Consider the following 19,256-nt stretch of genomic DNA (forward strand, 5'->3'; position numbering starts at 1 on the left):
TGAAGAATTTTATGTTTCTTGTGTTATGCTTATAAGACGCACATGGGATCTTTTTCAGGGGAAAAGGCAATACTGTGTTTATTGAGAATATAGCAGAGAAGCAGTTAGCTTTATAAAGACAAACACACACACATACACAAAGGTCCTGCAGATGGTGCATACTTACCAGTGTGTGGTGGCTCAAGTCAGTCTTACTGGGCAGGCAAGGCTGACGGAGTGAGGAGTCGGAGTTCCTCTGAGACTCCTCTGACTCTTGGCTTGCGGGACTGAACCCAGAGTCCCATGGCAAGAGCTTCCCTTCTTATCCATGTAAGTTCCCATTGGGGGTCTATGGATATTGCCGTGTCATGCTGCTGTCATCCACCCTTAGGAGGTGTTAATCTGTGGTTTTGGGAGTTGTCCTGTGATGGTGATTGTCAGGCTGCCCATACTTGTCTAACTCTTGGGAGGGTCTCTGCCTGTCTCCAGGGTTCATCAGTGCTGCTAATTCAATGCAGCCTCCAGACACAATGCATGTTTCCTTGTTATCTTCAAAGTTTCCACTTCTTCTTGATCAGCTGGGCATCTGTGATGGCTTTCATTTACACACCAATAATCCTATAGAGCTTCATTCACATACCAAACAATCGTATAGATCCGTGGTCACCAACAGGTCGATCGTGATCGACCAGTCGATCGCTAGGCCTCGACCAGTCGATCGCGAGGCGTCCTATCCGCCCCGCCCCCATTTCCCTCCCATCCCCAAGAAGCCCCACTACCTACCTTCAGTGAAAATGGAGGTAGTGTAGGCTTCCCAGGGATGGACAGAAGTCCCGCAGCTTAGCGCCACTTCCGGCGATTCCGGAAGTAGTGCTAGCTGCTCTTCCGGGTGTACTGCGGGAGGGAGCATTGGCTCCCTGCACCGCACAGGAGGGGTGAGTCATCCCCGGGGGAGGCATGTACATGGGGCTTCCCTGAGCTGGGGGGGGGTCAGCCCTGGGGCAGGCACACGTGCATGGGGGGCTTCCTTGCGTGGGGTCGGCCCCGGGGCAGGTGTGCGCTGGTTTCCCTCTGGGGGCGGGGGAATCCTGGGAGGAGGCAGATACAGGGGACTCTCTGCCTCCACTGGCACCCCACTCCCCAGCCCCCACTCCCCAGCCACAGAACTCTGTCCCCACTCCCCTAACTCTGTCCCCACTCCCCGAACTTTGTTCCCACTCACCTGTCCCCAGCCACAGAACTCTGTCCCCACTTCCCTCACCACTCCCCGAACTCTGTCCCCACTCCCCTGTCCCCAGCTACAGAACTCTATCCCCACTCCCCTGTTCCCAGCCACAGAATTCTGTTCCCCACTCCCCAAACTCTGTCCCCACTCTCCTGTCCCCAGCCACAGAATTTTGTTCCCACTCCCCTGTTCCCAGCTACAGAACTCTGTCCCTATTTCTGTCCCCACTGGCACCCTATCCCCAGCTGCAGAAACCTGTCCCCACTGGCACTCTGTCCCCTGCTGCAGAACCCTGCCCTTTGCCCTCCCAGCACCCTGTTCCCTCTCCCCTGCTCCCAGCCGCAGAACTCTGTCCCCACAAAATGTATAATTATAAATGCTTCATTTTAGATTTAAATAGCATGAATAAAAAGCAGACCATTTATTTCATAACTATAAACACGTGATTTTAATTTTATACATCGCATAATTTAAAAATAAACTGTTTATCAGAGTGTGTAAGTAAGGGCTGGGGATAGCAAATGATGGACAGGAGGAGAATAGAGAGGACGGGGCTTCAAGAAAGGGGCAGGGCTTCAAGAAAGGGGCAGGGTGGTAGATCTTCGCCTCCTTGGAGATTTAAAAAGTGATCTTGGGTGTAAAAAGGTTGGAGACCACTGGTATAGAGCTTCAGACAAGATCAATAGTTAAAAGGGGTACAACTTAATTTGCAATACTTACAGGGAGCAAGTTACAGTAAACATTATCTAATCATGATGAGAGACACAGAGAGAGAAATAGAAGCTCCAGAACATATAAGCAAGTCATTACATCAAATCATTATGCATTATTATAACTTAAATTTTATTATAACCAATATAAATATATACATTTTTGCTACATTTTCCCCTTCCCTTCTCTTAATCCAACAGCTTCCTCTGTATATAAATTCTTCCTTCTGCCAACCACGTATAAGTATAAAAAATGTACAGTGTTCGTATATTTTCTACTTGAATAATGCAAGGAATTTTTAGTAAACATCCATTTTATTATATCACTTTGGCACACCAAAAATTTACTCACTACACCAAAATATATTATTTTTAACCATATAGCAAAGGAAGATTCTGGGAGGATACCAAAAGAAGTAAGAACAACCAATGAAGGTAATATATTTATATTTCTTAAGTTATCTTTAATGTGTGTATCTATGTTTAATTTTTTTCTTTTAGGAATAAATATACACACTCACTTTTAAGAGTACATACACACACACACACACACACAAATACATATATATATATATGCATACGTCACCTCCTATCATAATTTAAAGATCATGTATTTTTATATCAATTTTGATCAGAAATTCAATCAAAAGTCAATTTTTTTTTCCTGGAAAAATTATCTTCATTGCTGATTACATGTGTTATACAGTAAGGCCTGTGCATTCTGACAAGCCCTCATAAATGTCTTATGGCATCAAGTAAATGTCGCTATGCCAGAAGACAATGTATCAGTTATTGCATTGATCTCAAGCTGCATGTATAAAAATAAACTCATCTCATAACAGTGATGGATTAAGGCATATGATCTACATCTTAGGGACTTGCAATATGAGGGCCTCTCAAAAAGAAAAAAAAGTCTCAATTTCAAATGTTATCAAAATTAGTTGATAAATAAAGGAGACATGGTAAAAAAGAGGATTCTTCCTAACTACAGATATTGCATTCAAATATGGCAACAATACATACATCTGGCTTCCCAGTACCTCTATCTGACTCTTACGCTTAACTAAATTTTCATTATTGACAGACAGGATGCAGGGGTTAAGACAAAAATAATGATAATTACATTTGTAAAATTAGTATTTCTATGAGTAAGTCTGCTATCAATCTCCTAAGACAATATTTTTGGTCACCTGCTACTGGTAACATTCTGACGATGCCGTCTTAAATTGTGTAAATAAATAAATAATCTCACTGCTGAGAAAATCAGGAACAATGTGACATCAGAGATAGCAGTCTCTGACAAGCTCATATTCTTATCAGAATCATTGTAGGAGTGACATCAAGATGTTTTCTATTACCTTCTATTACTGTATACCTCTACTTTGAACAAAAGAGCTCTATCCATCACCCTGTCATTCCATCCTTCTCTTATTTGGGGTCTGTATGTCCTTGAACCATCACCTAGGAATGTGCTTATGCCATTACTTGAGAATTATGGGTGTTCTTGTAACAACCTCACAGGTCAGGAATGTACTTGCTTAGTGTTCATTCATAGCTAGTGCACGGCTATTTTGCCAAGGCCAGGCCCTTTCTGGTTCATGGCCTTTGGTTCACACAGTTCACTCCTAGGGCTCCAGCAAAGGCTTAGGGTTTGGGATTAGTTTCTCCTATTGAGACTTTTTTATCTAGGCTTTTCCCATTATCCGGGGGGGGGGGGGGGGGGCGGGGGGGAGAGAGGATATCAACAGGGTGCTAATCTGCAGAGTCCCCTGGACATGGTCATCGAGGGGTTCGGTGCCTTGGGATTCCCCAACTGCAGAAGGGCAATCAACGGGATGCACATCCCCATCTGTGCCCCAGAACACCAGGCCTCCCTCTAACTACAAGGGGTCCTGCTGGCCGTGTCTGACCACCGGGTCCAGTTCATGGACATCAGTGTGGGCTGGTCCGGCAAGGCACACGACGTGCGGGTGTACCACAACTCCTCTGTGTAACAGAGGCTGCACGACGGGACTTTCTTTCCTGACCGCCACATCAAGGTCGGGGATGTGGACATGCCAGTGTGCCTGGTGGGAGATGCGGCCTAGCCCCTACAGTCCTGGCTGGGGTCCAGGGCGCCAAAATGGCTCAGGCCGGCCCTGGCCACAGCTGCAGGTCTTCTTGCACCCAGTGGTCCTGGCTGTGGACCTTCCTTCCCTGTAATCTCAGGTGCTGCTGCTAGTACACCTCCTGGTTCCGGGTGCACCTGCTGGCCCAGGTGTGGGTGGATGTTCCAGGTGGGGTGGTGTGCCCTGCACTCACAGGTTCTGTAGGTGTGGTTCTGGGGAGCAGTGGAGGGCTGGGTGGCAGCGGGTTGCTGGCTCATGCTATGCCAAGTGCACAGTCTACTGGCTGGGTGCTGGCAGGCTTGCAACTGGCACAGGCACTGTGGCCAGAGTCTGCTCCTTTAAGGGCTCTGGGACTTGGGGGGAGCAGACGAGTTTTCCTGGTTGTGCCCAGAGTGGCCACCAGGGCTCCCTGGGAAGGGCTGGAGGCCCCCTATTTTGAAGTAAGTGTCTACACAGCACTTAATTCGAAATAGCTATTTCAAATTTGGCGTTACTCCTTATAGAATGAAGTTTACCAAATTTGAAATAAGTGCTCCACTATTTCGAATTAAATTTGAAATAGCGGTTTGCATGTATAATGCCGGCTATTATTTCAAATTAACTTTGCAGTGTAGACATACCCTTACAGAAAAGTAGGGGGTTATTCCACTTTTTGTCCTGTATATAATATCTTATCAAAGCCTTCAGGTGAAAATAGAGAAGTTATTTTGTGGACTGACCCTGTGAAGGTCTAAAAGTCCTCCACTCCCATTGATTTCAATGAGAATTCATGGGAGTCCTGACAATTTAATGACATGTATGAAATGAAGGTGGTTTTTCTCTTCTTCCACCCTGTGCCTATCTTGTTTGTGACACTGGGACTTCTAAGGCAGAGTTTATTAAGGGCAGCCAATACGGCCCTAGGGATTTTCTTTGTGGTTATAGCTTCTCTGGTAGTACAGACAGGTATGGTGGTAGGATTAGGAAATGAATGGCCCTGTTGCTCCTCGATGCACTGCATTGGTGTTCCTTGCTGTGGCTGTCAGCTGGGAATAGGCTCTATCCTTTTCTGCAGACAATTGGGCCACAACACAGGAAGAGCAAGCAGTTGGTGAGTTTCTCACTTTCCCATGGGCTCTGGGTCTCAGACTTTGGGCTTTAGTCCTGGTGTGTCAGGGTGGAAGATTCTAGTCACAGGGCTTTCGAAAGTCATGGGCTCTGGCTACACTGCAGCAAGCCTCAGACTATATCCCTGGATCCTGTTCTGTCCTGCTATGAGGCTTTAGGATCTAGCCACAAGGCTTCAGCATCCAGTTCCCAATTTCCTCATCCAAGGTTTAATTTGTCCCCATGCTTGACAGGTCTAAGTATATATTACCACAATTGCCACCCAGCCTGTGTAACTCTCTGAAGCCAAGAATCAGTGAAAGCGGTGTGACACCATGGAAACCACTAGGGCTACGTCTACACTGGCCCCTTTTCCGGAAGGGGCATGTAAATTTCACCAGTCGTCGTAGGGAAATCCGCGGGGGATTTAAATATCCCCCGCGGCATTTAAATAAAAATGTCCGCCGCTTTTTTCCGGCTTTTAAAAAAGCCGGAAAAGAGCGTCTACACTGGCCCCGATCCTCCGGAAAAAGCGCCCTTTTCCGGAGGGTCTTATTCCTAATTCAAAGTAGGAATAAGAGCCTCCGGAAAAGGGTGCTTTTTCCGGAGGATCGGGGCCAGTGTAGACGCTCTTTTCCGGCTTTTTTAAAAGCCGGAAAAAAGCGGCGGAGATTTTTATTTAAATGCCGCGGGGGATATTTAAATCCCCCGCGGATTTCCCTACGACGACTGGTGAAATTTACATGCCCCTTCCGGAAAAGGGGCCAGTGTAGACGTAGCCTAGAAGTATGTTGGTGGAAGTTCTTTTTATTCAGAATATCACCAGGTTCAGCCATCAATGGGTTCATTGTCTATTTCCACCAAGCCATGGAATGACATCTCTGTGACCACAGCAGCACAGGTTTTCAGCTAGTACATCTAAATAGGCTCCTTGCAAAGATTACAGAAGTGTTTTATATTTTCATGAGGTTTTATATGTTCAAAGCACAGTACAGATACTAATTAATATTCAAGCTATTGGAGGAGCTAGCAAACAGGTGCCACTCAAAATGGAAGCGGAAGCTATCCATGTAGTTTGTGTGTCTGTTTTTGTGGTGTGCTTTCTGCTTGCAGGTGATATTAGGAGTATGCTCTCAAACAATGGTCACTGGAGCACTTATGGTGCATCTTATAATGATGGGACAATTTACAAAATACAGATCCATACCTGGGCTCAGATTTCAATCATTATCTATTTTGGCTCAGTTACAATTCTAGTATTAATTGGGAATATAATGAAAATCCTCTCACTCTTTTATCAGATCCATTTCTCTCACAATTTTTAATACTTAATCATTTATTTAAATAATTCAAAGTTTTCCATAAAGTTTCATTAGGATGTTTAAGTGTTGATAATTAAACAAAAGTGACAGGCTAAGTAACTGCTGTTTGGAAAAAAAATATATTATGTAAAATAATATTTTGTTCTTTTGTCTTTACAGAGACAGCTGATGTGGAGAAGGGTACGTTTCTATTGTTTCCTATACACACAATGCAGGGGCGGGTTTTTTTCTACTCTGGCTGTGTCTACATTGGTGTGATCTTGCACTAAAATGGCCGCTTTTTAGGCAGCAGTGGGGTTGGCGGTAGCCAGTGAGCCCCATACCTGGGGAGCTCTAGTTGGGCAGGGCAGAAGCAGTGCCAGAGCTCAAGTCCTGTGGCATTGAAGCCCAGTTGCAGTGGAGCCAGAATGGAAACAGCTACAGGGAGAAGCAGCATGTAGGAGGCTGGGGGCTTAGGACTTAACCTGACCTGGAAAATTGCCTCATTTGGGACCCGTCTGGTCTTGAGGGTACATGAGCTGGGAGGTCCGACTATACAAATTTATTGTAAAAGTTTGGGAAACCCAATTTGGTAAGGCTTCTGAGAAAGCACAGTGGATAAAACACTGGGCAAGAAGAGGGAAGAATTATCTTTTGTTTTTTTTAATGAATGTCCATTATTTTTTACCTGTATAAGACTCCATAATTGCCACTCTGCCTGTGACTCTCCCTGAAGCCTAGAGTCAGTTAAGGCAGTGTGACAGCATGGAAACTTCTATAAGTATATTTGAGGAAGTTATTTTTCATCAGACTCTAACCAGGTTCAGTCATCAGTGGGATCATAGTCTCTTTCAAACCACATTTTAAGTCCTCAGCCATTGTAGGGCACCTCTATAGCAGGGGTGTTCAGCTAATACATATACAGAGGTCACTTGCTAAGATTAGAAATGTATTTATATTTTCATCAGGTTTTATATGTTCAAAGTACTCTACTGATGCTAATTAATTCATATTCAAGGTATTGGAGCAGATAATGAACAGAAGCCATTAATAGAAACTCATCACCCTGTAGGTAAGTTTTTGTCTATAGTGTATGTGTGTATTTATTGCATGTTTTCTGTTTCCAGATGAAGTTGGGAGTATCCTCTCATACTTAGGATTCCTCTAAGGGACAAGGACAGGGAACTCCAGTTATTAGGAAGAAGCTGGTAATATTTATTGGGGATTTGATCATTGTTAGGGAAAAGAGGACCTTACACAGGAAGGATGGACTCCACTTCAACCAAAATGAAAACAGATTACTGCAATTTAAAATTAAAGTGGTCATAGATTAGTTTTTAAACTACGAGCTGGGGGAAGTGCTGGGTATGAAGGAGTAAGTAGATTGGACAGAGACACCTTTTAGAAGAGTTTCTATTAATGGAGATTCTCTCTGTCTTAATAAGGAGAGGTTGAAAGATGATAAAATAGGTATAATATCTGACAAGAAACAGTCAAATAAAAAAGAGCCCCATACACTCATATCTTGTAATGGCAGACAACTAAAAAGCTTTTAAAGTTGTTATATGCTAACTTAAGCAGTCTAATAATGACAAGAGAGATCTTGGAGACATTAATCATAGAATCATACAACCATAGAGCTCAAAAAGACCTCAGAAGGTCAACAAGTCCAGCCTCCTGCTCTAGGCAGGACCAAATCCAACTAAATCAACCCAGCCAGGGCTTTGTCAAGCCAAGACTTAAACACGTCTAGGGATGGAGACTCCACTACCTCCCTAGGTAACCCATTCCAGTGCTTCACCACCCTCTTAGTGAAATAGAGAGATCCAGGTTGGATTATTAGGAAAAACTAACAACTTGAGACCATTGCTCTTTGTTCTGCCATCTGTCACTACTGTGAACAGTCTTTCTCCATCCTTTTTGGAACCTCCCTTCAGGAAGTTGAAGGCTGCTATCAAATCCCCCCTCGCTCTTTGCTTCTGCAGACTAAACAGACCCAATTCCCTCAGCCTCTCCTCATAGGTCATATGCTCCAGCCCCCTAATCATTTTGGTTGCCCTCCGCTGGACCCTCTCCAGTGCATCCACATCCTTTTTGTAACGGGAGGCCTGGAACTGGACACAATACTCCAGATGTGGCCTCACCAGAGCCGAATAAAGGGGAATAATCACATCTCTGGATCTGCTGGCAATGCTCCTCTTCATGCAATCTAATATGCCATTAGCCTTCTTGGCTACAAGGGCACATTGTTGACTCATATCCAGCTTCTCATCCACTGTCCCCCAGATCCTTTTCTGCAGAACTACTGCTTAGCCAGTTGGTCCCCAGCATGTAGCAATGCTTGGGATTCTTCCGTCCCAAGTGCAGTACTCTGTACTTGTCCTTGTTAAACCTCATCAGATTTCTTGTGGTCCAATCCTCCAATTTGTCTAAGTCACTCTGGACTCTATGTCCGCCCTCAAGCTTATCTACCTCTTCCCTAGATTAGTGTCACCTGCAAACTTGCTGAGGGTGCAATCCATCCCCTTATCCAGGTCATTAATAAAGACATTAAACAAAACGGGTCCTAGAACTGAACCTTGGGGCACTCCACTAGAAACCGACCACCATCCTGACACCAAGCCATTGATCACTATCTGTGGGGCCCGGCCTTCTAGCCAGATTTCTATTCATCTCGCTGTCCATTTATCCAATCCACATTCCCTTTATTTTCTGACAAGAATATTGTGGGAGATCGTATCAAAAGCCTTGCTAAAGTCAAGATATATCACATCCACTGACTTTCCCAGGTCCACAGAGAAAGTTACATCATCACAGAAGCTGATCAAATTGGTCAGGCACAACTTGAATCCATGCTGACTATTCCTGATCACTTTCCTCTCTTCCAAGTGCCTCAAAATGGATTCCTTAAGGATCCCTTCCATGATTTTTTCAGAAACTGAGGTAAGACTGACCAGCCTATAGTTACCTGCATTGTCCTTCTTCCCTTTTTTGAAGATGGGCACTACATTTGCCATTTTCCAATCATCTGAGATCTCTCCCAATCTCCACGACTTTTCAAAGATGATGACCAAAGGCTCCCCAATGACATATGCCAGCTCCCTCAGTAGCCTCTGATGCATTAAGTCCGAACCCATGGATTAGTGTATATTTAGGTTTTCTAAATAGTTCCTAACCTGTTCTTTCCCCACCAAGGGATGTCCATCTTCATACTATCTTGCGACACTTAGCGCATTAGTCCGAGAGCCCACCTTGTCCGTGAATACAGAGGCAAAGGAAGCATTGAGTACTTCAGCTTTTCCCACATCATCTGTCATCAGCTTTTCCCACATCATCATCATCCTCCATCCAGTAGGGGCCCCACACCGTCTCTGATCACCTTCTTTTTGTTAACATGCTGGTAGAATCTGTCTTGTTATCCTTCACATCCTTTGCCAGTCGCAATTCAGATTGCACTTTCGCCTTCCAGATAACCCTCCGGCATTCTCGAGCTATGCATTTATACCCCTCCCTGGTCATTTGTCCAAGTTTCCACTTTTTGTAAGCTTCCTTTTTGTGCTTAAGTTAACCAAGGATTTCCCCTGTAAGCCAGTTCAGTCTCCTACCATGTTTGCTTCTCTTGCTATGCATCAGGATGGTTTCTTTCTGTGCCTTCAATAAGGCTTCTTTAAAATACTGCGAGCTATCCTGGACTCCTTTCCCCTTCATGTTAGCATCTCAGGGGATTCTGCCCATCAGGTCTCCGAGGGAGTCAAAATCTGCTTTTCTGAAGTCAAAGGTGTGTATTTTACTACTCTCTTTTCTTCCTTTCATCAGGATCCTGAAATCTACCATCTCATGATCACTGCTTCTAAGGTTGTCCCCAACCTCTACTTCCCCTATTAGTTCCTCCCTGTTTGTGAGCAGAAAGTCAAGCTGCGCATGGCCCTTGGTCGGATCCTTTAGCACTAGTACCAAGAAGTTATCCTAAACATTGTCCAAAAACTTCCTGGATTGCCTGTGTACTGCCATATTGGCCTCCCAACAGATGTCAGGGTGTTTAAAGTCCCCCACAAGAACCAGGGCCTGCGACGTGGAAGCTTCTTCCAGTTGTTTGAAGAAAGTCTCATCTACCTCATCCTCCTGATTTGGTAGCCTGTAGTAGACACCAACCACAGCATCACTGCTGTTTTTTGCACCTCTAAACTTAACCTATAGACTCAATGTTCAGTGGTAGTTTAAAAAGCAAACAGAATGTTGGGGAAAATTTAGGGAGAGAGAGATAATACACAAAATATCATCTTGACTCTATATAAATTCATGGTATGCCCATGTCTTAAATATCACATGAAAATTTGCTTGCCCCTGCTCAAAATTATATATTGGAATAGGCTTCAAAAAGCACAACAAATATGACTAGCAATAAGGAACGGTTTCAATATGTGGTGGGCTGAATCACATTGAAATGTTTCAGATTGTATAAGAAATGGCTAAATGGGGGCATATGATAGAGTTCAGTGAAACCACAACTGGTGAGGAGAAAGTAAATAAGCAATTGTTTAATACTCTCCAGAGCTGGCCCTACAATGAGGTGAACTGAGGAAGCTGCCACAGGTGCCAGACTGTGGGGAGTGCCACTAGGACCCAGAGTGTAGAAAATTGTGTCTGCTGCTGGTACATATGTATTCACTCTTCTCTAGATGCACAGAGATGATGGAGTGCTATGCTAGAGGAAGGAAGGCAAAGAGACCATTCAAAGTTTTAGCCCAAGTGAGGGGGCATGGGGCGTCATTTGAGCTCCCCGCCTCAGATGCCAAAATGTTGTGGTCCAGCCCTGATACTCCCCAAAATAAAATAGAAAGCCTCCTAGTTAAATGAATATGCAGAAGATTTAAAGCAAATAAAAGAAAATAATTCTTTACACAGCACAATCAACCTAGGAAACTCTTTGCCAGAAAAAGTCGTGAAGTCCAAGACCACAACAAAGTTAAAAAAAAGAGCATTAAGAACATAAGAACATAAGAATGGCTATACTGGATCAAACCAAAGGTCCATCTAGCCCAGTAGCCTGTCTGCTGATAGTGGCCAGTACCAGGTGCCCCAGAGAGGGTGGACTGAAGACAATGATCAAGCAATTTGTCTCCTGCCATCCCTCTCCAGCCTCTGATAAATAGAGGCCAGGGACACCATTTCTATCCCCTGGCTAATAGCCTTTTATGGACCTAACCTCCATGAAATTATCTAGCTTCTCTTTAAACTCTGTTATAGTTCTAGCTTTCACAGCCTCCTCTGGCAAGGAGTTCCACAGGTTGACTACACGCTGTGTGAAGAACATTCTAGGATAGATCCTAAAATGGGTATTAGCAGGATGTGGCGGGTTTGTGTCCCTAGCCTCAGTATATCACAAGATGGGAATGGATGACAGGGATGGGACTACCTGATAATTACCTGTTCTATTTATTGCCTCTGGGGCACCTGGCATTGGCCACTGTCAATGAGAAGGATGTTTGCTCTGACCCAGTATGGCCATCTCTATGTTTCTGTGTTTATAGTTCTCCTGTGCTCTTGGTAGGCAATTATTATTATTCCAGTTATGCAAAGAAAAACAGAAACGATCAAAAATTTTTAGACACTGGATATTGGCAAGAGAAATAATAGAATCATAGAACACTAGAACACCAAAACTGGAAGGGATCTCGAGAGGTCATCGAGTACAGTCCCTTGCCCTCATGACAGGAGCAAGCACAGTCTATATGATCCTTGATAGTTGTCTATCCAACCTGCTCTTAAATATCTCCAGAGATGGAGATTCCACAACATCCATAGGCAATTTATTCCAGTGTTTAAGTACCCTGATAGCTAGGAAGTTTTTCCTAGGCTACAGCTACACTGCATCATTTTGTCAGCAGAGGAAATGCAAATGAAGCACTCATTAGCATTTCTAGCACTCGTTTGCATAGTCTCTTCCGATCCTTTTTGTGGAAGAGTTTTTTGCAGAAAAAAAACACAGTGCAGATGGGGCCATTTCATGCACAAAAAAAAAAAATTGTGAAAGATCTCTTATCCCTCAAAAAAGGAGGCAAACAGGATCTTGTGCAAAAGGTTTTTTTTTTCAGAAAATGGTCCAATCTACACTGCATTTTTTCCTGCAAAACCTCTTCTGCAAAAAGGATCGGAAGAGACTATGCAAATGACAGCGTGAGAAATGCTAATGAGTGATTCATTTGCATGTCCTCTGCCGACAAAATGATGCAGTGTAGCCATAGTCCCAATTTCCAACCTAATCCTCCCTTGCTGCAGTTTAAGCCATTTGCTTCTTGTTCTAGCCTCAGAGACCAAGGACAAGAATTCTTCTCCCTCCTCCTTGTAACACCCTTTTAGATACTCAGAAACCACTATCATGTTCCCTCTTGAAAGTAGGAATAAGAAATCCTCCAGAAAAGGGCTTATTTTCCAGAGAATCGCGTCTAGACTGGCGCTTTTTTCCGGCTTATCCCCAAGCCGGAAAAAAGCGGCAGCCATGTAAATGCAAATGCCGCGGGGGATATTTAAATCCCCCGCGGATTTGCAATTCCGACTCGTCTCATTAGCATCCCTTTTCCGGAAAGGGGTGCCAATGTAGACATAGCCAAAGGGTATATCTACACTTGCCCCCTAGTTCAGACTAGGAAGGCAAATGAAGCATACCGAAGTTGCTAATGAAGCATGGGATTTAAATATCCCGCACTTGATTAGTATATTCACGGATAGTTGCCATTTTAAAATGCCCGTCACCCGACTTGCCGCATGTAGACGTGGTAGTCCAATTTAAAACCCTTCCCTCGAATTAACTGTTACTCCTCATTGTATGATAAAAAGGTCATGCAAGACTATATCAATTGCCTTACTAAAATCTAGGTTTGCCATGTTCACTGCTTCTCCCACATCTACAAGACTTGTTATCCTATCAACGAAAGCTATCAGATTGATATGATTTGTTCTTTACAAATCAATGCTGGCTGTTACTTATCACCTTATTTTCTTGAAGATGTTTGCATATGAATTCCTTAATTACTTGCTCTATTATCTTTCCTAGCATAGAAGTTAAACTAACTGGTCTGTAGTTTCCTTTTTATAGATGGGTACTCTGTTTGCCCCCTTTCCAGTTTTTTGGAATCTGTCCTGACTTCCATTATTTTTCAAAGATGATAGCTATAGTCTCAGATACCTACTCTATCAGCTCCCTGAGTATTCTAGAATGCATTTCATCAGGCCCTGCTGAACTGCAGACATCTAATTTTTCTAAGTGATTTTTAACTTGCTCTTTTTAAAATTTTATCTTCTAAACCTATCCCATTTCAATGAGCTTTTCACTATGGGTACATCTAGACTGCAGGCTTTTGTTGACAGAAGTTTTGTCGACAGATACTGTCAACAAAGCTTCTGTCGACAAAGAGTGTCTAGACTACATCCAGTTCTGTTGACAAAGCAAGCCGCTTTGTCGACATTACAGTGTAGACGCAAAGGGCAGTGTGGATGCAATAGACCAGTGGTCCCCAACCTTTTGAGGTTGTCAGGCGTCAGGGGGCGTGGCCGTTCGCCCGCTGGGCGCCAGGGGGCAGGGACACTTGTGCACCTGGGGGCGGCCCCCCCCATAGCCACGCGCCCGGGGAGCCGGGGCCCCCCCATAGCCATGCGCCCGGGGCCGGTGCCCCCCCGCAAGCACCGCGTGCCCGGGGCCGGCGCTCCCCCCCCCCCCCCGCAAGCGCGCGCGCCCGTGGCCGGCGCTTCCCTGCCGACAGAGCCATGTAAACTAGTTTGCTCAACATAGTCAATGAAGCGGGATTTTAAATAATCCCCTCTCCATTAAAATAAAAATGGCCACTGTTCCGTGCCAACAATCAGCTGATCCGGTACAGCGTGGCAGTCTAGATGCGGATTGGTTAACAAGGGAAGCCATTGTCGACCGCTCCCTTGTGCCTCGTGAAATGAAATTCCTCTTCCCCACTTACCTCAAGTATTAGGAATAATTAAGAAAGTGATAGATAATAATAGAAACAAATCATATTACTTTTATATAAATCCAGGGTACACCTATATCTGGACTATCACATGCAATCTCTTACCTGGTAACCACTTCTCACAAAAAATGTATTGAAATAGGCTCCAAAAAGGGCAACAAATATGATTAGCAATATAGAATGGCTTCAATATGTGGAGGGATTTGTAAAACTGTGATGTTTCAGTTTGGAAAAGAAATAACTAAATGGGGAGTTATGATAGAGTTCAGTAAAACCATGCCAGGCAAGGAGAAAGTAAATAAAGAATTGTTATTTGCTTCTCATAACAAAAAACATAGGGCCTCTGATTTAAATTAATATGCAGCAGGATTAATCCAACAAAACAAAATATTTCTTCACACAACACACAGCCAACCTAGGAAACTCTTTGCCAGAGAATGTTGTGAAAGCTAAGACCATAAGAAGGGTCAAAAAAAGAAGTATACGAGTTCATGGAGGATAGTTCCTTCATTGCGTATTAGCCAGGATGGACAGGGGGTGTATCCCTGCATCAATATACCAGAAGCTAGTGGGTGACAAAGTACGGATCACGTGGTGATTCCCTGTTCTGTCCATTCTCACTGGGACATCTGGCATTGGCCACTATCTGAAGATCAGATACTGGTCTAGATGGACCATTGATCTGTCCCACTAAGACCATTCTTAGGGCTGCCCTTTTCATCTCCTGCTTCCTGCCCCCCCCCAGCTCCCAGCCCCCCTTGCCAGCCCGCATCTTGGCCTCCCCATGACTCCTGCCCCCCCAAGCAACCCAGCCATGGTTTGTGGCCCCTACAGCAGGCTGCCCCTGACAGTTCTGGTTCCCATCCCCACCCATGGCAGGTTGCCAGACAACCGCCCCCACAAGCCCTCATGCTGGTCCCCTCACAGCTCCTGCCCCCATAGCACGCTCTGCACTGCTCCCACCCCTCCTTGCCAGGCCACATCTCCCCCCACCCCTGCAGGTCTCAGATGTGGCAGGTCATCCCCTCCGGGCTCAGGTTCACAAACCCCCAAGTCCAAAAAGACAAAAAAATAAAAATTTAAAAGAATACTTTCTGTGCTTTATTTTCATATTAAATGTTTATTTTAATAAATGTTTGTGAAAGCATATATTATTTATTTACTTACTTTTCCTCCACTTCCATAGTCAATCTTGGTATTTTTAGGACATGAAATGGGGTTCTGGGAATGAAGCCACCATTTTTATGATTGTGCCTATGGGAAAAAAAGTTTGACTTAACAATGGCTCAACTTACAACGGTTCTCCAGAAACTAATTAGGTCGTAAGTGCAGGGGTCAGCTGTACAATGATATGTGCATACGTGTCCAAAGGAGAATAGCAAAATATAGACAATGTATTTCAGGTAGGCAAATTCTGATAAGCTCAGAGAGCTGGTAGGTAAGGTCCCATGGGAAGCAAGACTAAGAGGAAAAATAACTGAAGAAAGTTGGGAGTTTTTCAAAGGAACATTATTAAGGGCCCAAAAGCAAACTATTCCACTGTGTAGGAAAGATAGAAAGTATGGTAAGAGACCTCCTTGGCTTATCCAAAAGATCTTGCATGATCTAAAAATCAAAAAGGAGCTATATAAAAAGTGGAAACTAGGACAAATTACAAAGGATGAATATAAGCAAACACAGGCATGCAGGGGCAAGATTAGAAAGGCAAAGGCACAAAACGAGCTCAAACTAGCTACAGACATAAAGTAAAACAAGAAGACATTCTATAAATATATTAGAAGCAAGAGGAAGACCAAGGACAGGGTAAGCCCACTGCTTAGTGAGAAGAGAGAAACAGTAACAGGAAACCTGGAAATGGCAGAGATGCTTAATGACTTCTTTGTTTTGGTGTTCACTAAGAAGTCCAATGAAGGAATAGCTAACATACTGAATGCTAGTGGGAAGAGGGTAGGTTTAGAAGATTAAAAAAGATTTTAAAAAATCACTTTGAAAAGTTAGAAGTCTGCAAGTGTCCTGGGCCTGATGAAATGCATCCTAGAATACTCAAGGAGCTATCATCTTTGAAAAATCATAGAAGTCGGGAGAGATTCCAGAAGCCTTGAAAAGGGCAAATATAATGCCCATCTATAAAAAGAGAAATAAGAACAACTCATGGAACTATACCCCAGTCAGTTTAAATTCTGTGCCAGGAAAGATAATGGAGCAAGTAATTAAGGAAATCATCTGCAAACACCTGGAAGCATGGGTGGCAAGTTATATGGGCTCGTGGTGCCCATTCTCCACCAATATTCAGAGCCGGGGGCCCTGCTCCAACAGTATTTGGAGCTGGGTCTCTCCTCTGGCCCTACCTGGAGTGGGCCCCGGACCCCACCCGCTGATACATCCTCCCTCCCTGGCCCCTGCGGATGCCACAGCAAGCTGCTGCAGCAGGCTGACCCAATCCTTGAGCCCTTGCGGCGCATATGCACACTGTGTGCCAGACAGGGGTGACGGGACGCAAAGGCCTCGCCCCTGGGTGGACACTGCAGTGAGAGGGCACGATGGGCCAGCCCCGCCCCTGCACCCTGGCGGCGCATGCTTATGCCATGCGCTGTGTATTTTAAATGCCGGTGGTGTGGCAGGCAAGGGGGAGGGAGTCTACCCAGGACCTGGGTGGTGAGCTCAGGGAAGCGCCCACCCTCCTGCAGCAGCCAGGACTCAGCAGGCAACCCCGCAGAGTGGATGCTCAGACTCTGCAGCCCCAGAAGGAACAGGCAGCGGATGCTAGAGTGGCCTATACCCCCTTGATGGACAGAGGGGTGGCAGGGACTGATTGCAGACTCCAGCCCCACAAACTGGAAGGCAGAAGGTAGGGGAGGGGGGAAAATAGAGGGAAGGGTTGGGAGAGGAAGGGGCTTGTGCTAAGGGGAAGGGGGCAGGTCAGGAGAAGAAAGGGGCAGGCACCAAGAGACAGCGTGGAGGAGAGACAAATGCTGGGGGGGGACGACAATGAGGAAAAGGGCAGGAGAGAAGGTGTCAGTGGGAGGGGAGACAGAATGATGCTGGGAGAAGAAAGGGTAAGGGCATTGGGGGCTAGAGGAAGGAGGGGGAAGTGCTGGGAGAAGGCTTGAAAGAAGGGGTGGGCATGAGGAAGGTGGGGATGGAGCAAGTCGTGTGTGAGGGCACTGGGATATGAGAGGAATGGTGGGCAGAGGGTGGTGAGGGGGTAGGCATCAGGGAAAAAGGGGGCATGGGCAGTGAAGGAAGGGGGAGGCATCAGGAGGGTGCAGGGCTAACGGAAGGTGCCAAGGGATTCTGGGGGTGAAGCAGAAGGGCAGACACCTGCAGGGGAGGGACTAGCACCAGAGGAGAGAGGCAGGGCAGGTGCGTAGAGGGAGGTGTTAGAAGAGGGGATAAGGAGGGGTAGCTCACATGATCAGAGTGGGGCTACTGGAGAAGTGGGCACAGGAGGGAGAGAAGGGCAGGTGGAGGGGGGCAGGTCGCAGGAGGGCTGAGGGCAGTGAGAAGGGCAGGAGTCAGGACAGCAGAGGAGAGTGAGGAGTTGTGGGGGAAGCAGGCACCAGGGGAGATGATGGAACAAGGGAAGGAGACATGGCAGCAGAGAGAAAAGGTAAAGGTTTAAAAATATTTATTAATAACTTGGGTGCCACTGTGGCACATCCAAACAAGCCACTTGAACTCTGTACTGGTGCACAACACAAAGTTTATTCTGCTCATGGGAGGAAACTCTTAGGCTATGTCTACACTGGTGGTTTCTTGCACAAGAACATCTTGTGCAAGGGTTCTATGCAAATGAGGCTAAGGGTGGAATATTGCCAAGCATCATTTGCATATCCAATAAGTGGCTGATTTTTGTGCAAGAGGCTTTTGCACAAAACTCCCCTCTTGCGCAAGAGCCGTTCTTCCTGAAAATAAGTGGTGGAATGGCTCTGCGCAAGAGGGGATTTTTTGCACAAGAAGGAGCAGTGTAGACAGCTCCTTCTTGCGCAAAATCCTGTTCCACAAAAATGGTGGCTTATTAGGTATGCAAATGAGACATGGTGATATTCATCCCCATGCCTCATTTGCATATCTTATTGCGCAACAATGCACAGTGTAGACATAGTGTTGGAGTATTGTTTTCAGTTCTGGGCACCACATTTCAAGAAAGATGTGGAGAAATTTGAGAAGGTCCAGAGAAGAGCAATATGAAGTCTAGAGAATATGACTTATGAAGGAAGATTGAAAGAATTGGGCTTTTTTAGTTTGGAAAGGAGAAGACTAGCGGGGACATGATAGCAGTTTTCAGTTATCTAAATGGATGTCACAAAGAGGAGGAAGAAAAATTGTTCTTCTTAGCCTCTGAGGATAGGACAAGAAGCAATGGGCATAAACTGCAACAAGGGAGGTTTAGGTTGGACATGAAGAAAAACTTCCTAACTCTCAGGGTGGTGAAACACTGGAATACGTTGCCTAGGGAGGTTGTGGAATCTCCATCTCTGGATATATTTAATATCAGGTTAGATAAACAGCTATCACCTACTGGGTCCTGCCATGAGGGCAGGGGTCTGGACTCAATAACCTCTCAATGTTCCTTCCAGTTTTAGTGTTCTATGATTCTATGAAACTTATTTGCTTTCCCTCAAGCCCAATCAAATATTTTATGAAACCTCTATGAGGATGGCCACCCGCAAGAGTTGGTTGCCTCACTCTGTGCCACCAAAAAGTTTTTCTGATTAACCCTGCTCTAGTGCAAATGGCTTCCTCTTACCATGTATAATGACAGGAGTCTTGCCCAAAGGTACTTAGTGATTGCGTTTACCTGTTCAGTTCAAAATGCAGTTTGGGTCTGCACTGTTCATACTGCTCTACCAAAAGTGTCTAATTCA

General features: G+C 45.1%; 2 protein-coding genes across 4 annotated transcripts in view; both read left to right on the top strand.

Annotated features, from left to right (window-relative positions):
* The window catches only part of LOC142823370 (uncharacterized), a 287,164-nt gene that overhangs the window by 168,345 nt on the left and 99,563 nt on the right, over nt 1-19,256 (top strand). The window lies entirely within an intron of this gene.
* Nucleotides 1-19,256, top strand: part of LOC142823415 (uncharacterized) — a 68,808-nt gene that overhangs the window by 30,169 nt on the left and 19,383 nt on the right. Inside the window, exons 5-7 of the mRNA XM_075914443.1 lie at nt 2,299-2,349; nt 6,590-6,610; nt 7,428-7,481. Coding sequence (XP_075770558.1) covers nt 2,299-2,349; nt 6,590-6,610; nt 7,428-7,481 — 126 coding nt within the window. The remainder of the gene's footprint in view (nt 1-2,298; nt 2,350-6,589; nt 6,611-7,427; nt 7,482-19,256) is intronic.

This window comes from Pelodiscus sinensis, chromosome 33 (genome assembly GCF_049634645.1).
Source record: "Pelodiscus sinensis isolate JC-2024 chromosome 33, ASM4963464v1, whole genome shotgun sequence".
NCBI lineage: Eukaryota > Metazoa > Chordata > Testudines > Trionychidae > Pelodiscus > Pelodiscus sinensis.